This window comes from Haliotis rufescens, unplaced genomic scaffold (genome assembly GCF_023055435.1).
Source record: "Haliotis rufescens isolate VD_foot unplaced genomic scaffold, xgHalRufe1.0.p SCAF_18, whole genome shotgun sequence".
Taxonomy (NCBI): Eukaryota; Metazoa; Mollusca; class Gastropoda; order Lepetellida; family Haliotidae; genus Haliotis; species Haliotis rufescens.
Window position 1 is genome coordinate 19,568,308 of NW_025963868.1, and position 20,848 is coordinate 19,589,155.

At 50.6% G+C, this 20,848-nt stretch overlaps 1 protein-coding gene across 2 annotated transcripts in view; it reads left to right on the forward strand.

Annotated features, from left to right (window-relative positions):
- Positions 1 to 20,848, forward strand: part of LOC124125633 (nicastrin-like) — a 47,155-nt gene that overhangs the window by 9,734 nt on the left and 16,573 nt on the right. For both annotated transcript variants that reach the window (XM_048398371.1, XM_048398370.1), the window contains exons 6-14: positions 228 to 482; positions 851 to 1,012; positions 7,021 to 7,245; positions 11,767 to 11,936; positions 12,998 to 13,184; positions 13,544 to 13,631; positions 17,010 to 17,158; positions 17,469 to 17,595; positions 19,713 to 19,810. In XM_048398371.1, the coding sequence (XP_048254328.1) occupies positions 228 to 482; positions 851 to 1,012; positions 7,021 to 7,245; positions 11,767 to 11,936; positions 12,998 to 13,184; positions 13,544 to 13,631; positions 17,010 to 17,158; positions 17,469 to 17,595; positions 19,713 to 19,810 (1,461 nt within the window). The remainder of the gene's footprint in view (positions 1 to 227; positions 483 to 850; positions 1,013 to 7,020; positions 7,246 to 11,766; positions 11,937 to 12,997; positions 13,185 to 13,543; positions 13,632 to 17,009; positions 17,159 to 17,468; positions 17,596 to 19,712; positions 19,811 to 20,848) is intronic.

Consider the following 20,848-nt stretch of genomic DNA (forward strand, 5'->3'; position numbering starts at 1 on the left):
TATCCGCTTTTAGTCTGACTGTACAGGCATCCTCACCCTCAGCAGCCTGAATCATGTCCAGGAATTAGGTCATCAGTTGGCAGAAAAATTCATTCTGTCTCACTTTTGAAAATGATATCAATTGATTAGTCATTATGGATATTAGTAATTGTGATAGTAATACATAGTAGACATGTTATTTGGCTTCAGGAAAGCCGTGTTGGTAAACTGGTGAATTATATTGGCAGTGCTATGAGAGATTCAACCGGCCCATAAATGGCACGCCGCGCAACTACCCACTGTGTGCCGTCCAGCTGAACGACAGGATGGACGCGGCCAAGGACTCCGTGACCTGTACCAGAAGGACGAACAGAATCACCAATCTGAGTAACCCTGTCCGATACTGCGACCCTCTCGGAGACAAGAACATTGTTGCCACCATGAAGACTGTCAATTCTACAGAACAGAGGCTGAACAAGTCTGTGATAGTATTCGCCACCAAGGTACCTGCTCAACACAGGGCACAGAAGCTAATGTCCATTGCCCTTATTTATGAGGTTTCAAACAACACACAGTGTTATGTACAGTGTGAGACAGTGTTATGTACAGTGTTATGGACAGTGTACACTGTGAGACAGTGTTATATACAGTGTGAGACAGTGTTATGTACAGTGTGAGACAGTGTTATGTACAGTGTGAGACAGTGTTATGACATTTACTGTGTGAGGCAGTGTTATGTACAGTGTGAGACAGTGTTATGTACAGTGTGAGACAGTGTTATATACAGTGTTATGTACAGTGTGAGACAGAAGTATATACAGTGTAAGACAGTGTTATGACATGTCTGAGACAAGCATTTGATGTCTTACAGATGGACTCTCTGGCCATGTTTCACAACGAGTACCCAGCCTCGGACTCCACGGTGACGGGCATTGTGACGGTCCTGGCTGTTGCTGAAGCTCTGGGTGCAACCAGACAGGAGATCAAGGACACGCCCACTGCCAAGGACATCATGTTCACCTTGTTCCAAGGGGTCAGTCATACTTCCCTCATCAGTTCAGATTAAGTTTAGTTTGAATTTTGTTTTTTTGGTGTATTTAGATTCTACTTCTAACAAGGACAAAAAGCTGGAAACAACAAATGACCTAGCCTCAGGAAACAAAATGGAATTTTGAGCAGGTGTTAACTTACAGCTGTGTGATTTATGTTAATGAGCTGGAAATAGCATATACCCTCAATTGTGTGGCACATGTACAATGCTGGGGTTATTTACCCTCCGTTGTGTGGGCACATGTACAATGCTGGTGTTATTTACCCTCCGTTGTGTGGGCACATGTACAATGCAGTAGTTAATTACATTAAGTAATACGTTACCACTGTTATACCGAGGCTGTTGTCTCCCACAACTGCTGCTATAGCGAAATCTACCACAGAGATCTCAATTACCTCATGCAGCACGTGCGTAGCCACCCAGCTGCCATGTGACACCCTTCACTCTTGTCTCCTTCGTCTGCTTAGCAAGACGTGTTTTCTCCTGCTGAAGCGTTCCTTGAAGATTTGGTGATATTTATTATAGTTTATTCTCTAATAAACTGTGCTTTTATGGGGCGTTGCGGTAGCTACGCTTGGTTATAATTTTCCCGCCAAACGGAAAATTTTTCCCACACTTTTTTCTATATACTTGCGGGGTTCGCGTATGCACGTTGTGTTTTACGTTTCCCCTGTTCTTGTATGTTTTGGGGGTTAACATCACTTATTTCTTTAATAAAAGTTATATGTGTATGTTATATGTTCACATTGCTCGTTTATTTTCTTGTGAAAATGTTCGTTTGTGAATCATTGTGGTGCGTGCGTTGTAACCATGTTTTGTTCTTTGTTTATAGCAAACAATCAATGTCTGACATGGATATGTCCCCAGTATCCACCCCCTCTACCCCTGCTCCTCGGAGTTGTGGGGTGTGCAGAAAGTTTTTGTCGTCCCGGGATCCCCACGATCGTTGCCCGCGGTGCAGGGTTCCTTGCGGGGACACCCGGTGCATCCTGTGCGAAGGTCTGGGGCCTGCGGAGTTTGAGCGATACCGGCTGTACGTACAGTCCGTCTCCACCCCTGTGGTGGCCGGTTCGTCCGGTCGGGGTCCCCGTGCGGGTACCACCTCCTCGGCTGCGGCAGATCCCCTTGCGGCCCTCGGGCTGTCTGGGGATTCCGTCACCACATTGTTGTCGAAACTTGTGGTCTCCAAGCTGGCGGCCTTATCGCAAGATAGGCCGCTGGCTGTTCCGTCCCCGGCCTCTTCGGTGGCCGCGGGGTCGGACGCGGGGTCCACCGGTAAAGCGGCGGATCTCTTGGCGGCCCGTGTGCTGTCCGGGGATTCCGTCGCTGCATTACTTGCATAACTTGTGGACTCCAAGCTGGCGGCCTTATCTCAGGGTAGGCCGCTGGCTGTTCCGTCCCCGGCCACTTCGGTGGCCGCGGGGTCCACCGGTACGGCGGCGGCTCCCGTGGTCACCGGTCCTTCCCCCGAACCGTTGCTCCCGCTATCGGTTTAGGACCGCGTGGCCATGGTTTATTACCTCTTTGAGGACATGCCCCGGCCGGTACCGCGGGGAATCCACGACTGTGGGTTCCTCCGAGGTATACGATGAGTCTTCTGACACGGCTTTCCCCGCATCAACCTTGCTGCGCGGTTTCAAGCCTTCCTTGGAGAACGCCTTCGCGGCGGCCTCCGGTCGGGGTCTCCCGTTGCCTCCGACGTCGTGGAGAAAGGGTTTCTTCCCGGTACATGACCTTGCCTTTCCCGAGGCTGGTCCTACCGCGGAGGCCCATGTTGACCGGTTGGGTGTCCGTGCCCCACCGGCTGCTACGGTAACGCAAGCTACCTTGCACCAGCTGGACGCCCTCGCTCGGCACTCCATGTCTCACGGAGACACTTACTTGGCTGCAGCGGCCCGTCTGGTCGAAGGTTCTCCCACGGACCGTGACCAGCGCATTTACAACTGCCTGCTCAGTTTAAATGCTTCCCTGGAGTACGTTGCCGAGGACTCTCGGCACACACTTGCTCTTGTTGGGTCCCTGCATAGGCGCCTGGGTGCCGCTCCTAACCGGAGCGCGCCCCAGGCTGCTGCGGCCGGTAGGTCTAAGGGGTCGGGTTCTTCTTCCTCTGGGAAGTAGCCCCGCCCTGAGGGCTCCGGTATGGGCAATCAGCTGCCCTTTCGCGGGAAGACGGGGAACTGGGGGAAGCCCAAGTCGTCGACGGACGGCAAGGGCCCCTCCAGGTGACTCTCATTGGAGGGGTTCGTATGCCGACAGCGCCAACTTCGGTTGGCCCTTAGGCGAACCCGAGTCACTTGGCCCTGGACAGTTGCGCCTGCCGCAACCTGTCAGGGCCCCCTCTCCTTCCCCAGTGGGAGCCAGACTCCAGACTTACTGGGAGAATTGGGAACAAGTGTTCGACGACCCGTGGGTGGTCAACACGATTCGGTACGGCTATCGGCTTGATCTCAAAGCGAATCCGCCGCTCACCGTTGCCCCGTTGGCAGGTTTCGATTCGGAAACCGATCTTCCCATCCTCGCCGATGCCATCGGCAGGTTGCTGGAGAAGGGGCAGTACGGGAGTTAGCTCTACCAGAAATAACACCGGGGTTTTACTCCAGGATATTTCTCGTTCCCAAGTAGGACAGTGCCAAACTCAGAATGATTCACACGTCCGCTCCCTGGCTGTTCACCCGGTTAACCACCCCCATAGTGGGGTTCCTCCACAGGAGGGGTGTCCGGTACTTCGCGTACCTGGACGACTCGCTAGTAGCAAATCGAATGACGGACACCCTGTCACGCCATCTCGTTTTCGCACGTCGGCTCTTGGAGCAATTTGGGTGGATTATCAATCTCCCCAAGAGCGAGTTAACCCCTTCTCAGAACTTGCTGATCATCGGAGGTCGGTTCAACACGGTGTCCCATCGCCTCTTTGTCCCCCCAGACCGGTGGCACAAATTTCAGGCGATGATTGCCAAAGTCTTAGCGGTGCAACAGACTGTTCACTTTTGGGAACAGCTGTTAGGGCTACTTGTATCAGCCCAGGACTGCACCGCACGGGGTCGTCTCCAACTCCGCCCGCTGCAACGGTTTTTAATCTAGTTGTTAGCAACGGAGGTGAACAGTGCGACCGTCGCCCTCCCGGATCGGCTCCGACCGCATCTGGAGTGGTGGACGGTCCCTTACATTGTCTTATCAGGAGTCTCTATGCGGCCCTACCGGGCCACGTTGACCCTGTATACAGACGCCTCTCTAGTGGGCTGGGGCGCCCATCTAAAGGGGGAGGTGAGCTCAGGGCTGTGGTGCGTAGACGAACTAGGTCTTCACATCACTTGTCTCGAGTTCAAGGCAGTGATCAACGGCTCATGCTGGTGATCGACAACACGACGGTAGTGTCCTATGTGAACAAACTGGGGGGAACCCACAGTCACTCGCTACTCGATCTCACGTTCGAGTTTTACGCTCTGGTGGACAGTGTCCCGTGCCAGATACGCGCCCGTCACATCCCAGGTGTGCGGAACGTACTGGCCGATGCTCTATCGAGGCCTCAGGATACGAGCCCCACAGAGTGGATGCTGAACCCAGTAGTGTTTCAGTGGCTGTGCGAACGTTTGGGTCGTCCGATGGTCGACCTGTTCGCAACGCGGTTCAACAATCAACTCCCGTTGTTTGTATCACCAGTCCCGGACCCGAGGGCCATCGATCACGATGCTCTCGCGTTAGACTGGACGGGCTTGGTCGCTTATGCTTACCCGCCGACAGCGTTGATACCACACATTCTAAGCCGGCTCCGAGGAGTTCGCTGTCGAATGTTACTGATCGCGCCCATGTGGCCGAACAGATCGTGGTACCCCGACTTGCTGACCCAGGTCACGCAGTCGCCACTTCCACTGCCTGTGAGACCGGATCTCTTGATCCACCCTCACACCCGTCAGCTTCATCCAAACGCAGGGCAGTTCAATCTGCACGAGTGGATGTTGTCACCGAGCGTCTGAGGAGTAAAGTTTTTTCTCGCCGGGCGTCTCGGGCATACGTTAGTATGCATTGTGATTCTACCCAGAAGGTGTATAATGCACGTTGGGTTATTTTCACGAAGTGGTGTTGTAAACATCACATTCATTCGCCAGATAAGGTATCTGTGCAGGATATTGCTCGTTTCATGTCTCACTTGCGAGAGACCCGGAAACTCTCCGGGGGTTCCATTGCCAACTATGTCTCGTCCGTTGCTACGGTACGGGACGTTGCTATGGGTACCAGTCTCTCCAAAGAGCCGGTGATACGGGGTATTATCAAGGGTTTCAAACAGCACGATCTTAAGAAGGGCCGCCTTCGGGCACCGGCCTTGGATCTTTCCCTAGTGTTGCAATCACTTACGGAAGCTCCGTATGAACCCTTGCATAGTGCTTCGTTCCGGCATGTGACTTGGAAAACAGCATTTCTCCTCTCCTTTGCCACGGCGGCACGTGTATCCGAAATTCATGCACTCGATGTCGCCAAGGTACGATTCGATAGGGGTGACGAAGGAGCGGTCCGCCTGGGCCTGCTCATGGGCTTCGTCGCCAAGAATCAGAGAGTCGGGCAAACGGAGAGAGAATTCACTGTAAGATCACTCAAAGAAATCTTACATCCTGCTGATACTGAGGACAGAGCGCTGTGTCCGGTTAGGGCCCTTAAGTATTATCTTAAGGCTTCGAATGAACGTAGACAAGGGCGTGACCGTCTGTTCATATCGTGTAACCCTAATCGCACGGTTGACATAACTCGCAACTCGATTGCGTTGTGGCTTCGTTCTGTCATCAATCTGGCGTACCGGTCTCGGGGGTTACCGGTAGCGGGGTCAAACCCGCACGAGATCAGGGCGCTAGCGGCAACATTTGCCCTACACTCGAATATCTCTGTTCGCAGAATATTACGAGGTTGTTACTGGCGTTCCGACTCGGTTTTTGCCAATCATTACCTCAAACAGGTCGCTGATGCCGTCGTGGAGAGTGTGCACCGTCTTGGCCCGCGGATCGCGGCGCAAGCGGGCACCTAAGGGGTGTGCCCAGCGCAATTCCGAACTCCTCAGGCGTCTGACCTTGCACGGTGGTCAATCTGGGTCGACTCCAATGTTCCCACTGCCGTGGGTACAGGAGTTGGGGTCCCGCAAACCAGCGCACTCACACCACAGGTGAGGGCGGCTTTTTGTGTGCTTTGTCCTTATTTGTATTTTGACAATTATGTCTTTAATTGTCTGTCGTGTATCCCAACCTTGTGATGCATGCTTACAAATACTGGAATTAGGTCATGCGCCTAATGCATACTTTAAGTAGGCTTGCTCTGGGATATACGGTCTGAATGAAATTAATTTCCCTCTTTTCGACTGTTTAACCTGATCTAAGATTAAGCTCACGCGGATACAGTGTTCTCATCCGCTGCGGCGATGAAATACCTATCCAGTGGGGCCGTTTGGAGTCACCAATCGTTTTGGCAATGACGATTGAGCCTTACGGTATGCGCTTGACAGTGCTTTGGTATTCCTATAGGGTAACGCCTAGCTAGGTGCATGCGCATCGAGTGCTTCCGCCTTGGTGTTTACTTCCGCTGGTCGGAAGGAACGCTAGCAGTCAGGATTCGGGTTGTAGGTGCTCCCCACCGCCTACTGTGGTAGTCAGCCTCGGTATAACAGTGGTAACGTATTACTTAATGTAATTTGTAGAATTTTCCTATTTGGAATATTCTATAAGTAATACGTTACCACTGGGCTGCTGCCCGCCCGTCCATCCCCCGAGCACTTGCTCTCGCAGGAGACAAGAGTGAAGGGTGTCACATGGCAGCTGGGTGGCCACGCACGTGCTGCATGAGGTAATTGAGATCTCTGTGGTAGATTTCGCTATAGCAGCAGTTGTGGGAGACAACAGCCTCGGTATAACAGTGGTAACGTATTACTTATAGAATATTCCGAATAGGAAAATTCTACAATTTACCCCCCGTTGTGTGGGCACATGTACAGTGCTGGTGTTGTGTTTCAGGAGTCATTCGACTACATCGGCTCAAGTCGTATGGTTTATGACATGGACTCCAACTCTACCCAGTTCCCCCAGGAGATCAATGAGAAGGTCGTGAGTCTCCAGGAGATCCGACTTGACGACATTCACAGCTTCGTGGAGGTCAGCCAGGTGGGGCTGCGAGATCAGGGCAAGCTTTGGATACACACCGACCCAATCACTAGACCCAAGCTGCAGGATCCCACTCAGGTAAAAGGGGCAAGTGAGGATACTGAAGTCCTTCCTGTGTCATGCTGCAGGATCCCACTCAGGTAAAAGGGGCAAGTGAGGATACACACCGACCCCATCACTAGACCCAAGCTGCAGGATCCCACTCAGGTAAAAGGGGCAAGTGAGGATACTGAAGTCCTTCCTGTGTCATGCTGCAGGATCCCACTCAGGTAAAAGGGGCAAGTGAGGATACTGAAGTCCTTCCTGTGTCATGCTGCAGGATCCCACTCAGGTAAAAGGGGCAAGTGAGGATACTGAAGTCCTGCCTGTGTCATGCTGCAGGATCCCACTCAGGTAAAAGGGGCAAGTGAGGGTACTGAAGTCCTGCCTGTGTCATGCTGCAGGATCCCACTCAGGTAAAAGGGGCAAGTGAGGATACTGAAGTCCTACCTGTGTCATGCTGTAGGATCCCACTCAGGTAAAAGGGGCAAGTGATGATACTGAAGTCCTTCCTGTGTCATGCTGCAGGATCCCACTCAGTTTAAGGGGCAAGTGAGGATACTGAAGTCCTTCCTGTGTCATGCTGCAGGATCCCACTCAGGTAAAAGGGGCAAGTGAGGGTACTGAAGTCCTACCTGTGTCATGCTGCAGGATCCCACTCAGGTAAAAGGGGCAAGTGAGGATACTGAAGTCCTGCCTGTGTCATGCACCAGGATCCCACTCAGGTAAAAGGGGCAAGTGAGGATACTGAAGTCCTGCCTGTGTCATGCTGCAGGATCCAACTCAGGTAAAAGGGGCAAGTGAGGATACTGAAGTCCTGCCTGTGTCATGCTGCAGGATCCCACTCAGGTAAAAGGGGCAAGTGAGGATACTGAAGTCCTGCCTGTGTCATGCTGCAGGATCCCACTCAGGTAAAAGGGGCAAGTGAGGATACTGAGCTCTACCTTTGTCATGCCGCAGGATCCCACTCAGGAAATAGGGGCAAGTGAGGGTACTGAAGTCCTGTCTGTGTCATGCTGCAGGATCCCACTCAGGTAAAAGGGGCAAGTGAGGATACTGAAGTCCTACCTGTGTCATGCTGTAGGATCCCACTCAGGTAAAAGGGGCAAGTGAGGATACTGAAGTCCTACCTGTGTCAAGCTGCAGGATCCCACTCAGGTAAAAGGGGCAAGTGAGGATACTGAAGTCCTACCTGTGTCAAGCTGTAGGATCCCACTCAGGTAAAAGGGGCAAGTGAGGATACTGAAGTCCTGCCTGTGTCATGCTGCAGGATCCCACTCAGGTAAAAGGGGCAAGTGAGGATACTGAAGTCCTACCTGTGTCATGCTGTAGGATCCCACTCAGGTAAAAGGGGCAAGTGAGGATACTGAAGTCCTACCTGTGTCAAGCTGCAGGATCCCACTCAGGTAAAAGGGGCAAGTGAGGATACTGAAGTCCTGTCTGTGTCATGCTGCAGGATCCCACTCAGGTAAAAGGGGCAAGTGAGGGTACTGAAGTCCTGTCTGTGTCATGCTGCAGGATCCCACTCAGGTAAATGGGGCAAGTGAGGGTACTGAAGTCCTACCTGTGTCATGCTGCCGGATCCCACTCAGGTAAAAGGGGCAAGTGAGGATACTGAAGTCCTACCTGTGTCATGCTGCAGGATCCCACTCAGGTAAAAGGGGCAAGTGAGGATACTGAAGTCCTGCCTGTGTCATGCTGCAGGATCCCACTCAGGTAAAAGGGGCAAGTGAGGATACTGAAGTCCTACCTGTGTCATGCTGCAGGATCCCACTCAGGTAAAAGGGGCAAGTGAGGATACTGAAGTCCTGCCTGTGTCATGCTGCAGGATCCAACTCAGGTAAAAGGGGCAAGTGAGGATACTGAAGTCCTGCCTGTGTCATGCTGCAGGATCCCACTCAGGTAAAAGGGGCAAGTGAGGATACACACCGACCCCATCACTAGACCCAAGCTGCAGGATCCCACTCAGGTAAAAGGGGCAAGTGAGGATACTGAAGTCCTTCCTGTGTCATGCTGCAGGATCCCACTCAGGTAAAAGGGGCAAGTGAGGATACACACCGACCCCATCACTAGACCCAAGCTGCAGGATCCCACTCAGGTAAAAGGGGCAAGTGAGGATACTGAAGTCCTTCCTGTGTCATGCTGCAGGATCCCACTCAGGTAAAAGGGGCAAGTGAGGATACTGAAGTCCTTCCTGTGTCATGCTGCAGGATCCCACTCAGGTAAAAGGGGCAAGTGAGGATACTGAAGTCCTGCCTGTGTCATGCTGCAGGATCCCACTCAGGTAAAAGGGGCAAGTGAGGGTACTGAAGTCCTGCCTGTGTCATGCTGCAGGATCCCACTCAGGTAAAAGGGGCAAGTGAGGATACTGAAGTCCTACCTGTGTCATGCTGTAGGATCCCACTCAGGTAAAAGGGGCAAGTGATGATACTGAAGTCCTTCCTGTGTCATGCTGCAGGATCCCACTCAGTTTAAGGGGCAAGTGAGGATACTGAAGTCCTTCCTGTGTCATGCTGCAGGATCCCACTCAGGTAAAAGGGGCAAGTGAGGGTACTGAAGTCCTACCTGTGTCATGCTGCAGGATCCCACTCAGGTAAAAGGGGCAAGTGAGGATACTGAAGTCCTGCCTGTGTCATGCACCAGGATCCCACTCAGGTAAAAGGGGCAAGTGAGGATACTGAAGTCCTGCCTGTGTCATGCTGCAGGATCCAACTCAGGTAAAAGGGGCAAGTGAGGATACTGAAGTCCTGCCTGTGTCATGCTGCAGGATCCCACTCAGGTAAAAGGGGCAAGTGAGGATACTGAAGTCCTGCCTGTGTCATGCTGCAGGATCCCACTCAGGTAAAAGGGGCAAGTGAGGATACTGAGCTCTACCTTTGTCATGCCGCAGGATCCCACTCAGGAAATAGGGGCAAGTGAGGGTACTGAAGTCCTGTCTGTGTCATGCTGCAGGATCCCACTCAGGTAAAAGGGGCAAGTGAGGATACTGAAGTCCTACCTGTGTCATGCTGTAGGATCCCACTCAGGTAAAAGGGGCAAGTGAGGATACTGAAGTCCTACCTGTGTCAAGCTGCAGGATCCCACTCAGGTAAAAGGGGCAAGTGAGGATACTGAAGTCCTACCTGTGTCAAGCTGTAGGATCCCACTCAGGTAAAAGGGGCAAGTGAGGATACTGAAGTCCTGCCTGTGTCATGCTGCAGGATCCCACTCAGGTAAAAGGGGCAAGTGAGGATACTGAAGTCCTACCTGTGTCATGCTGCCGGATCCCACTCAGGTAAAAGGGGCAAGTGAGGATACTGAAGTCCTACCTGTGTCAAGCTGCAGGATCCCACTCAGGTAAAAGGGGCAAGTGAGGATACTGAAGTCCTGTCTGTGTCATGCTGCAGGATCCCACTCAGGTAAAAGGGGCAAGTGAGGGTACTGAAGTCCTGTCTGTGTCATGCTGCAGGATCCCACTCAGGTAAATGGGGCAAGTGAGGGTACTGAAGTCCTACCTGTGTCATGCTGCCGGATCCCACTCAGGTAAAAGGGGCAAGTGAGGATACTGAAGTCCTACCTGTGTCATGCTGCAGGATCCCACTCAGGTAAAAGGGGCAAGTGAGGATACTGAAGTCCTGCCTGTGTCATGCTGCAGGATCCCACTCAGGTAAAAGGGGCAAGTGAGGATACTGAAGTCCTACCTGTGTCATGCTGCAGGATCCCACTCAGGTAAAAGGGGCAAGTGAGGATACTGAAGTCCTGTCTGTGTTATGCTGCAGGATCCCACTCAGGTAAAAGGGGCAAGTGAGGATACTGAAGTCCTACCTGTGTCATGCTGTAGGATCCCTCTCAGGTAAAAGGGGCAAGTGAGGGTACTGAAGTCCTACCTGTGTCATGCTGCCGGAACTCACTCAGGTAAAAGGGGCAAGTGAGGGTACTGAAGTCCTACCTGTGTCATGCTGCCGGATCCCACTCAGGTAAAAGGGGCAAGTGAGGATACTGAAGTCCTACCTGTGTCATGCTGTAGGATCCCACTCAGGTAAAAGGGGCAAGTGAGGATACTGAAGTCCTTCCTGTGTCATGCTGCAGGATCCCACTCAGGTAAAAGGGGCAAGTGAGGATACTGAAGTCCTACCTGTGTCATGCTGCAGGATCCCACTCAGGTAAAAGGGGCAAGTGAGGATACTGAAGTCCTACCTGTGTCATGCTGCAGGATCCCACTCAGGTAAAAGGGGCAAGTGAGGATACTGAAGTCCTACCTGTGTCATGCTGCAGGGCCATGTGTCGATGTACAAAGTAGGTTTTTTTCAGTCCAGCAGGAGCCTTGGGTGGCGGAGTCATGTGGTCCTGGAATTTGCTTTGCAGAGCTGGTTCCTTCCGCACCATACCCCGTGCTCCTGGGATTCACTATAGTGGTCAATGCAAGGTCTTTGCATCTAGAGTATTAATGGTGATATAAAAAAAATTCTAGTCAAGTAATCCTTTTTCAGTTATCGTGATATCTACCATGTACATGTGTTCCATCAATCCTCGGTGTCTACATTCCCTTGGACATGTTGTGTCTTGTTTCTCCTCACGCAGCTGTCCGACATGATCCAGTCCCTCAAGTCCATCGGGTTGGGGCTGGGTGTTGACCTTGCCAATGTGACGGAGGATACGCCGCTCCCCCCAGCCTCGGTCCAGAGGTTCCTGATGAAGGCCAACATTCCCGCCATCGTCCTCACTGACCACGAGAAGCAGTTCACCAACAAGTAAGTCTCATGCATGTCATCAGTAAGTCCTTGCATTGTGGCACAAGGATAGATGTTTCATTGTCCATACATGACCTGGAGGGTTGACCAGCAGCAGACATGACCTGGAAGGTTGACCTGCAGCAGACATGACCTGGAAGGTTGACCTGCAGCAGACATGACCTGAAAGGTTGGCCTGCAGCAGACATGACCTGGAGGGTTGACCTGCAGCAGACATGACCTGGAGGGTTGACCTGCAGCAGACATGACCTGGAGGGTTGACCTGCAGCAGACATGACCTGTAGGGTTGACCTGCAGCAGACATGGCCTGGAAGGTTGACCTGCAGCAGACATGACCTGGAAGGTTGACCTGCAGCAGACATGACCTTGAGGGTTGACCTGCAGCAGACATGACCAGGATGGTTGACCTGCAGCAGACATGACTTGGAGGGTTGACCTGCAGCAGACATGACCTGGAGGGTTGACCTGCAGCAGACATGACTTGGAGGGTTGACCTGCAGCAGACATGACCTGGAAGGTTGACCTGCAGCAGACATGACCTTGAGGGTTGACCTGCAGCAGACATGACCAGGATGGTTGACCTGCAGCAGACATGACTTGGAGGGTTGACCTGCAGCAGACATGACCTGGAAGGTTGACCTGCAGCAGACATGACTTGGAGGGTTGACCTGCAGCAGACATGACCTGGAGGGTTGACCTGAAGCAGACATGACCGGGAAGGTTGACCTGCAGCAGACATGACCTGGAGGGTTGACCTGCAGCAGACATGACCTGGAGGGTTGACCTGCAGCAGACATGACCAGGATGGTTAACCCAGCAGCAGACATGACCTGGAAGGTTAGCTACTCTCAGTAGTAGTTATGACAGTGGATTGTTGAAAGATCCACTGGCAACAGTTTGTTTTGCCCCAATGACAATCTTTGATCTGTCAGCTACATGTTTGTGGTAAACATCCATGACTTGACATCTTGGTTTATCCAAACCCATTATGCTGACATGTTTATCTTTAACTCGGAACTGCTGTAAGCTGCCTGAAACCAGCTGACTGTCTCCCATTGCAGGTACTACAACAGCCGCTTTGACCTTCCCTCTAAGATTAATGTGTCCGACCACGGCAACCAGTCGGACCCGTCGGACGACACACAGACTCAGTCTCTCACAGACCTAGCCACCACTCTTGCTCAATTCCTGTACAAACTCTCGACTGGCAAGGACGCCCCCAGCTCTCTCAAGGCAAATAAGGACACAGTGAGTTATCTCCCTTGCACCTGTCATCCAATCTGTTTCCTAATCTGTCATGACGCATTTGTTTTCGTGTTCATTAAGGTGCGCGGTATTACCGGTTTATCGGAAAATTGAGGTTCGTTCTTTCCACAATACATATCAAAATTTCATTTTTAAAGGGAAGTAAATTGGGTGGATTCAAATTTTATCATGTGTTTTAAGTTATACACTTTGAAATACCTTTGAAATGCTTCTGTAATTCCAAAGGAATCTGCATGCGCATACTTACACTTCCGTCGTCAACTTGAATTGCGTATGCAGCCGATTCGAAGGGTAATAAGAGGGCTGTGATGTAAGTGATGACTGAGTGTTTGCCTGTCCAGGTGGAGAGTCTCCTCCAGTGCTTCCTCTACAACCAACACTGTGAGCTGTTCCGCAGAAGCATCGACCCAGATGATGCCGAAAGTCTGGGTACGTACTCTCATGGTACTGGAGGTACATAAACAGTGTTTGTAACCATGGTAACTGACATATTAGACCACACTGGTTGAGATATAGTACTTGACTGTCACTTCTCAAGACAGCATCTGGAGATGCCACCCAGGATGGTTTAGTCATAATTGGTATGAAAAGTGTTAGTAATAATAATATGGCTATTTAGTTGGTGCCATACCTCTACACCACGAAGGGGCATGCTCAAGGCGCATACAGACGACATGAAACACACAAAATATATATATACAAAGTAACAAGAGAAAAAGAGAAGCAGAGATCCATAGTGAAGCAGAGATCAACAGTGAAGCAGAGATCCATGGTGAAGCAGAGATCCATAGTGAAGCAGAGATCCATAGTGGAACAGAGATCCATGGTGAAGCAGAGATCCATAGTGAAGCAGAGATCCATAGTGAAGCAGAGATCCATAGTGAAGCAGAGATCCATAGTGAAACAGAGATCCATGGTGAAGCAGAGATCCACGGTGAAGCAGAGATCTACGGTGAAGCAGAGATCCATAGTGAAGCAGAGATCCATAGTGCAACAGAGATCCACAGTGAAGCAGAGATCCACAGTGAAGCAGAGATCCATAGTGAAACAGAGATCCATAGTGAAGCAGAGATCCATAGTGAAGCAGAGATCCATAGTGAAGCAGAGATCCATAGTGAAACAGAGATCCATGGTGAAGCAGAGATCCATAGTGAAACAGAGATTCATGGTGAAGCAGAGATCCACGGTGAAGCAGAGATCTATAGTGAAGCAGAGATCCATAGTGAAGCAGAGATCCATAGTGCAACAGAGATCCACAGTGAAGCAGAGATCCACAGTGAAGCAGAGATCCAAAGTGAAACAGAGATCCATAGTGAAGCAGAGATCCATAGTGAAACAGAGATCCATGGTGAAGCAGAGATCCATGGTGAAGCAGAGATCCACGGTGAAGCAGAGATCCATAGTGAAGCAGAGATCCATAGTGAAGCAGAGATCCATAGTGAAACAGAGATCCATAGTGAAGCAGAGATCCATGGTGAAGCAGAGATCCATAGTGAAACAGAGATCCATAGTGAAGCAGAGATCCATAGTGAAGCAGAGATCCATAGTGAAACAGATCCATAGTGAAGCAGAGATCCATAGTGAAACAGAGATCCATAGTGAAGCAGAGATCCAAAGTGAAACAGATCCATAGTGAAACAGAGATCCATAGTGAAGCAGAGATCCATAGTGAAACAGAGATCCATAGTGAAGCAGAGATCCATAGTGAAACAGAGATCCATGGTGAAGCAGAGATCCACGGTGAAGCAGAGATCTACGGTGAAGCAGAGATCCATAGTGAAGCAGAGATCCATAGTGCAACAGAGATCCACAGTGAAGCAGAGATCCACATTGAAGCAGAGATCCATAGTGAAACAGAGATCCATAGTGAAGCAGATATCCATAGTGAAACAGAGATCCATAGTGAAACAGAGATCCATAGTGAAGCAGAGATCCAAAGTGAAACAGATCCATAGTGAAACAGAGATCCATAGTGAAGCAGAGATCCATAGTGAAGCAGAGATCCATAGTGAAGCAGAGATCCATAGTGAAACAGATCCATAGTGAAGCAGAGATCCATAGTGAAGCAGAGATCCATGGTAAGGCAGAGATCCAAGAGAACCAAGACTGGAGTGACCCAAGACTGGAGTTACCCAAGACTGGAGTGTCCCAAGACTGGAGTGACCCAAGACTGGAGTGACCCAAGACTGGAGTTACCCAAGACTGGAGTGTCCCAAGACTGGAGTGTCCCAAGACTGGAGTGACCCAAGACTGGAGTGACCCAAGACTGGAGTGTCCCAAGACTGGAGTGACCCAAGACTGGAGTGACCCAAGACTGGAGTGTCCCAAGACTGGAGTTAATCAAGACTGGAGTTACCCAAGACTGGAGTGACCCAAGACTGGAGTGTCCCAAGACTGGAGTAAATCAAGACTGGAGTTACCCAAGACTGGAGTGACCCAAGACTGGAGTTAATCAAGACTGGAGTGTCCCAAGACTGGAGTGACCCAAGACTGGAGTGACCCAAGACTGGAGTGACCCAAGACTGGAGTGTCCCAAGACTGGAGTGTCCCAAGACTGGAGTGTCCCAAGACTGGAGTTAATCAAGACTGGAGTTAATCAAGACTGGAGTTAATCAAGACTGGAGTGACCCAAGACTGGAGTTAATCAAGACTGGAGTTACCCAAGACTGGAGTGACCCAAGACTGGAGTGACCCAAGACTGGAGTGTCCCAAGACTGGAGTTAATCAAGACTGGAGTTACCCAAGACTGGAGTTAATCAAGACTGGAGTGTCCCAAGACTGGAGTTAATCAAGACTGGAGTGACCCAAGACTGGAGTGACCCAAGACTGGAGTGACCCAAGACTGGAGTGACCCAAGACTGGAGTGTCCCAAGACTGGAGTTAATCAAGACTGGAGTTACCCAAGACTGGAGTGACCCAAGACTGGAGTGACCCAAGACTGGAGTGTCCCAAGACTGGAGTGACCCAAGACTGGAGTTAATCAAGACTGGAGTGACCCAAGACTGGAGTTAATCAAGCCTCGAGTGACCCAAGACTGGAGTGACCCAAGACTGGAGTGACCCAAGACTGGAGTGTCCCAAGACTGGAGTGACCCAAGACTGGAGTGACCCAAGACTGGAGTTAATCAAGACTGGAGTGACCCAAGACTGGAGTTAATCAAGACTGGAGTGACCCAAGACTGGAGTGACCCAAGACTGGAGTGACCCAAGACTGGAGTGACCCAAGACTGGAGTGACCCAAGACTGGAGTGTCCCAAGACTGGAGTTAATCAAGACTGGAGTGACCCAAGACTGGAGTGACCCAAGACTGGAGTGACCCAAGACTGGAGTGACCCAAGACTGGAGTGACCCAAGACTGGAGTGACCCAAGACTGGAGTGTCCCAAGACTGGAGTTAATCAAGACTGGAGTGACCCAAGACTGGAGTGACCCAAGACTGGAGTGACCCAAGACTGGAGTGACCCAAGACTGGAGTTAATCAAGACTGGAGTGACCCAAGACTGGAGTGAACCAAGACTGGAGTTAATCAAGACTGGAGTGACCCAAGACTGGAGTGTCCCAAGACTGGAGTGACCCAAGACTGGAGTGACCCAAGACTGGAGTGACCCAAGACTGGAGTTAATCAAGACTGGAGTGACCCAAGACTGGAGTGAACCAAGTCTGGAGTGAACCAAGCCTGGAGAGTCCCAGGAGAGGGAGACGTTGTTTAGTGAGGAAGCGAGACATGGTTTATTTAGGGATGTTGATTAGAGGGAGGCATTGGTTTGGTATTCACAGGCTGCCCAGTTGAGTTTCTATTTCATTTGCAGAGAAGGCCAAGAAGCCATTCCCCTTCTATGTGAGTGTGAATGTGAACACTAACCAGGTGACTACCTTGACCCATCACATCCTGGCACAGTACCTGGGGGAGAAAGTCAACACTTCTAAAGACAGCTGTAAAGCTCCAGACAATGATAAGGTGTGTGTGGAGCTTTGAATTGTCAGTCCCTACGTCATTCTAGTGAGACATCCTTGAGATGTGGAGATTGACTTTGCCAAATTCTATTTTCTATAGACAAGTTTTAGATACAGTTTTTAGTGAGTCAGTTTTCCAATAAATAGCATTTTTACCAAATTGTTGACCCTCTTAGATACCATAGATGTATAAGTACTATAAATTTCTTGTTCATATAAACATTGGTATTTGGTGATATTATATGTTCAACAAACCTTTCATTTCTGTCATTGTGAGGAAATTATTTCAGCTGTTAAGTTTTATCTGCCTTCAGACACATCAGTTTCTGTGGATACAAGGAAACTTGAAACCCAATGCAACTGACAACTCTCGAGTAGGAGCCTGTATAAAGTCTACCACCATGTTGACAACAGCTAAGTCTCCAGCGTTTGATATTGATGGTAAGTAAAACAGCAATTGAGTAGGAGCCTGTACAAAGTCTACCACCATAACGTTTTCACAACAAATTGGATGGTGCTACTTGTTTCTTGCCTCTTACCCTTTGAAGGCTGCTGCCCTGTGTCAGACTAGTCCCAGGCCAGTTGCCTGTTATCCTTTGAAGGCTGCTGCCCTGTGTCAGACTAGTCCCACTCAGGCCGATTGCCTGTTACCCTTTGAAGGCTGCTGCTCTGTGTCAGGCTAGTCCCACTCAGGCCAGTTGCCTGTTATCCTTTGAAGGCTGCTGCTCTGTGTCAGGCTAGTCCCACTCAGACCAGTTGCCTGTTACCCTTTGAAGGCTGCTGCCCTGTGTCAGACTAGTCCCAGGCCAGTTGCCTGTTATCCTTTGAAGGCTGCTGCCCTGTGTCAGACTCGTCCCACTCAGGCCAGTTGCCTGTTACCCTTTGAAGGCTGCTGCCCTGTGTCAGGCTAGTCCCACTCAGGCCAGTTGCCTGTTATCCTTTGAAGGCTGCTGCTCTGTGTCAGACTAGTCCCACTCAGGCCAGTTGCCTGTTACCCTTTGAAGGCTGCTGCCCTGTGTCAGACTAGTCCCACTCAGGCCAGTTGCCTGTTACCCTTTGAAGGCTGCTGCTCTGTGTCAGACTAGTCCCACTCAGGCCAGTTGCCTGTTATCCTTTGAAGGCTGCTGCCCTGTGTCAGACTAGTCCCACTCAGGCCAGTTGCCTGTTACCCTTTGAAGGCTGCTGCTCTGTGTCAGACTAGTCCCACTCAGGCCAGTTGCCTGTTACCCTTTGAAGGCTGCTGCTCTGTGTCAGGCTAGTCCCACTCAGGACAGTTGCCTGTTATCCTTTGAAGGCTGCTGCTCTGTGTCAGACTAGTCCCAGGCCAGTTGCCTGTTATCCTTTGAAGGCTGCTGCTCTGTGTCAGACTAGTCCCACTCAGGCCAGTTGCCTGTTACCCTTTGAAGGCTGCTGCTCTGTGTCAGGCTAGTCCCACTCAGGACAGTTGCCTGTTATCCTTTGAAGGCTGCTGCTCTGTGTCAGACTAGTCCCACTCAGACCAGTTGCCTGTTATCCTTTGAAGGCTGCTGCTCTTTTTCAGACTAGTCCCACTCAGACCAGTTGCCTGTTATCCTTTGAAGGCTGCTGCTCTGTGTCAGACTAGTCCCACTCAGGCCAGTTGCCTGTTATCCTTTGAAGGCTGCTGCTCTTTGTCAGACTAGTCCCACTCAGGCCAGTTGCCTGTTATCCTTTGAAGGCTGCTGCTCTGTGTCAGACTAGTCCCAGGCCAGTTGCCTGTTATCCTTTGAAGGCTGCTGCTCTTTGTCAGACTAGTCCCACTCAGGCCAGTTGCCTGTTACCCTTTGAAGGCTGCTGCTCTGTGTCAGGCTAGTCCCACTCAGGACAGTTGCCTGTTATCCTTGAAGGCTGCTGCTCTGTGTCAGACTAGTCCCACTCAGACCAATTGCCTGTTATCCTTTGAAGGCTGCTGCCCTGTGTCAGACTAGTCCCACTCAGGCCAGTTGCGTGTTACCCTTTGAAGGCTGCTGCTCTGTGTCAGACTAGTCCCACTCAGACCAATTGCCTGTTATCCTTTGAAGGCTGCTGCTCTGTGTCAGACTAGTCCCAGGCCAGTTGCGTTATACCCTTTGAAGGCTGCTGCTCTGTGTCAGACTAGTCCCACTCAGACCAGTTGCCTCTTACCCTTTGAAGGCTGTTGCCCTGTGTCAGACTAGTCCCACTTAGGCCAGTTGCCTCTTGCCGTTTGAAGGCTGCTGCCCTGTGTCAGACTAGTCCCACTCAGACCAGTTGCCTCTTACCCTTTGAAGGCTGCTGCTCTGTGTCAGACTAGTCCCACTCAGACCAGTTGCCTCTTACCCTTTGAAGGCTGTTGCCCTGTGTCAGACTAGTCCCACTTAGGCCAGTTGCCTCTTGCCGTTTGAAGGCTGCTGCCCTGTGTCAGACTAGTCCCACTCAGGCCAGTTGCGTGTTACCCTTTGAAGGCTGCTGCCCTGTGTCAGACTAGTCCCACTTAGGCCAGTTGCCTCTATTTGCTAGGCCCATGGTCTGCCCTGGAGTCCCCCATGGAGCAGGCAGTGATATGTGTGACTGTGTTACAGACTATGACTGGCTCTCAGGCACATACTCTACATGGACGGAGAGTGTATGGGAACCTCTCAAAGTCAGGATATTCCTCGTCCCTAGTCAACAGTTCCAGGTAGGAATAACAGCCATATTCTTTTCATTTACATACATTTTGGATTTCTCGTTTTCAATGCAACATCAATTTCTTGTTTCTCTTCCTTTTCTGTATGACCTCTGACCTTTGATACTTAACAGCATTTCTGCATCAGCTTTCTTCAAAGCATTTCTCCTAAACCTTGTAGTAAGTGATGTGGTCGGTTAACTTCAGTGACAACTAAAATGGGAAGAAGGTGTAGTATTGTGGGGTTAACTTCAGTGACAACTCAAAGGGAAGAAGGTGTAGTGTAGTGGTGTTAACTTCAGTGACAACTCAAAGGGAAGAAGGTGTAGTGTAGTGTGGTTAACTTCAGTGACGACTCAAAGGGAAGAAGGTGTAGTGTAGTGGGGTTAACTTCAGTGACAACTCAAAGGGAAGCAGGTGTAGTGTAGTGTGGTTAACTTCAGTGACAACTCAAAGGGAAGAAGGTGTAGTGTAGTGGGGTTCACATCAGTGACAACTCAAAGGGAAGAAGGTGTAGTGTAGTGGGGTTAACTTCAGTGACAACTCAAAGGGAAGAAGGTGTAGTGTAGTGGGGTTAACTTCAGTGACAACTCAAAGGGAAGAAGGTGTAGTGTAGTGGGGTTAACTTCAGTAGCAACACAAAGGGAAGAAGGTGTAGTGTAGTGTGGTTAACTTCAGTGACAACTCAAAGGGAAGAAGGTGTAGTGTAGTTTGGTTAACTTCAGTGACAACTCCAAGGGAAGCAGGTGTAGTGTAGTGTGGTTAACTTCAGTGACAACTCAAAGGGAAGAAGGTGTAGTGTAGTGGGGTTCACATCAGTGACAACTCAAAGGGAAGAAGGTGTAGTGTAGTGGGGTTAACTTCAGTGACAACTCAAAGGGAAGAAGGTGTAGTGTAGCCGGGTTAACTTCAGTGACAACGCAAAGGGAAGAAGGTGTAGTGTAGTGTGGTTAACTTCAGTGACGACTCAAAGGGAAGAAGGTGTAGTGTAGTGGGGTTAACTTCAGTGACAACGCAAAGGGAAGAAGGTGTAGTGTAGTGGGGTAAACA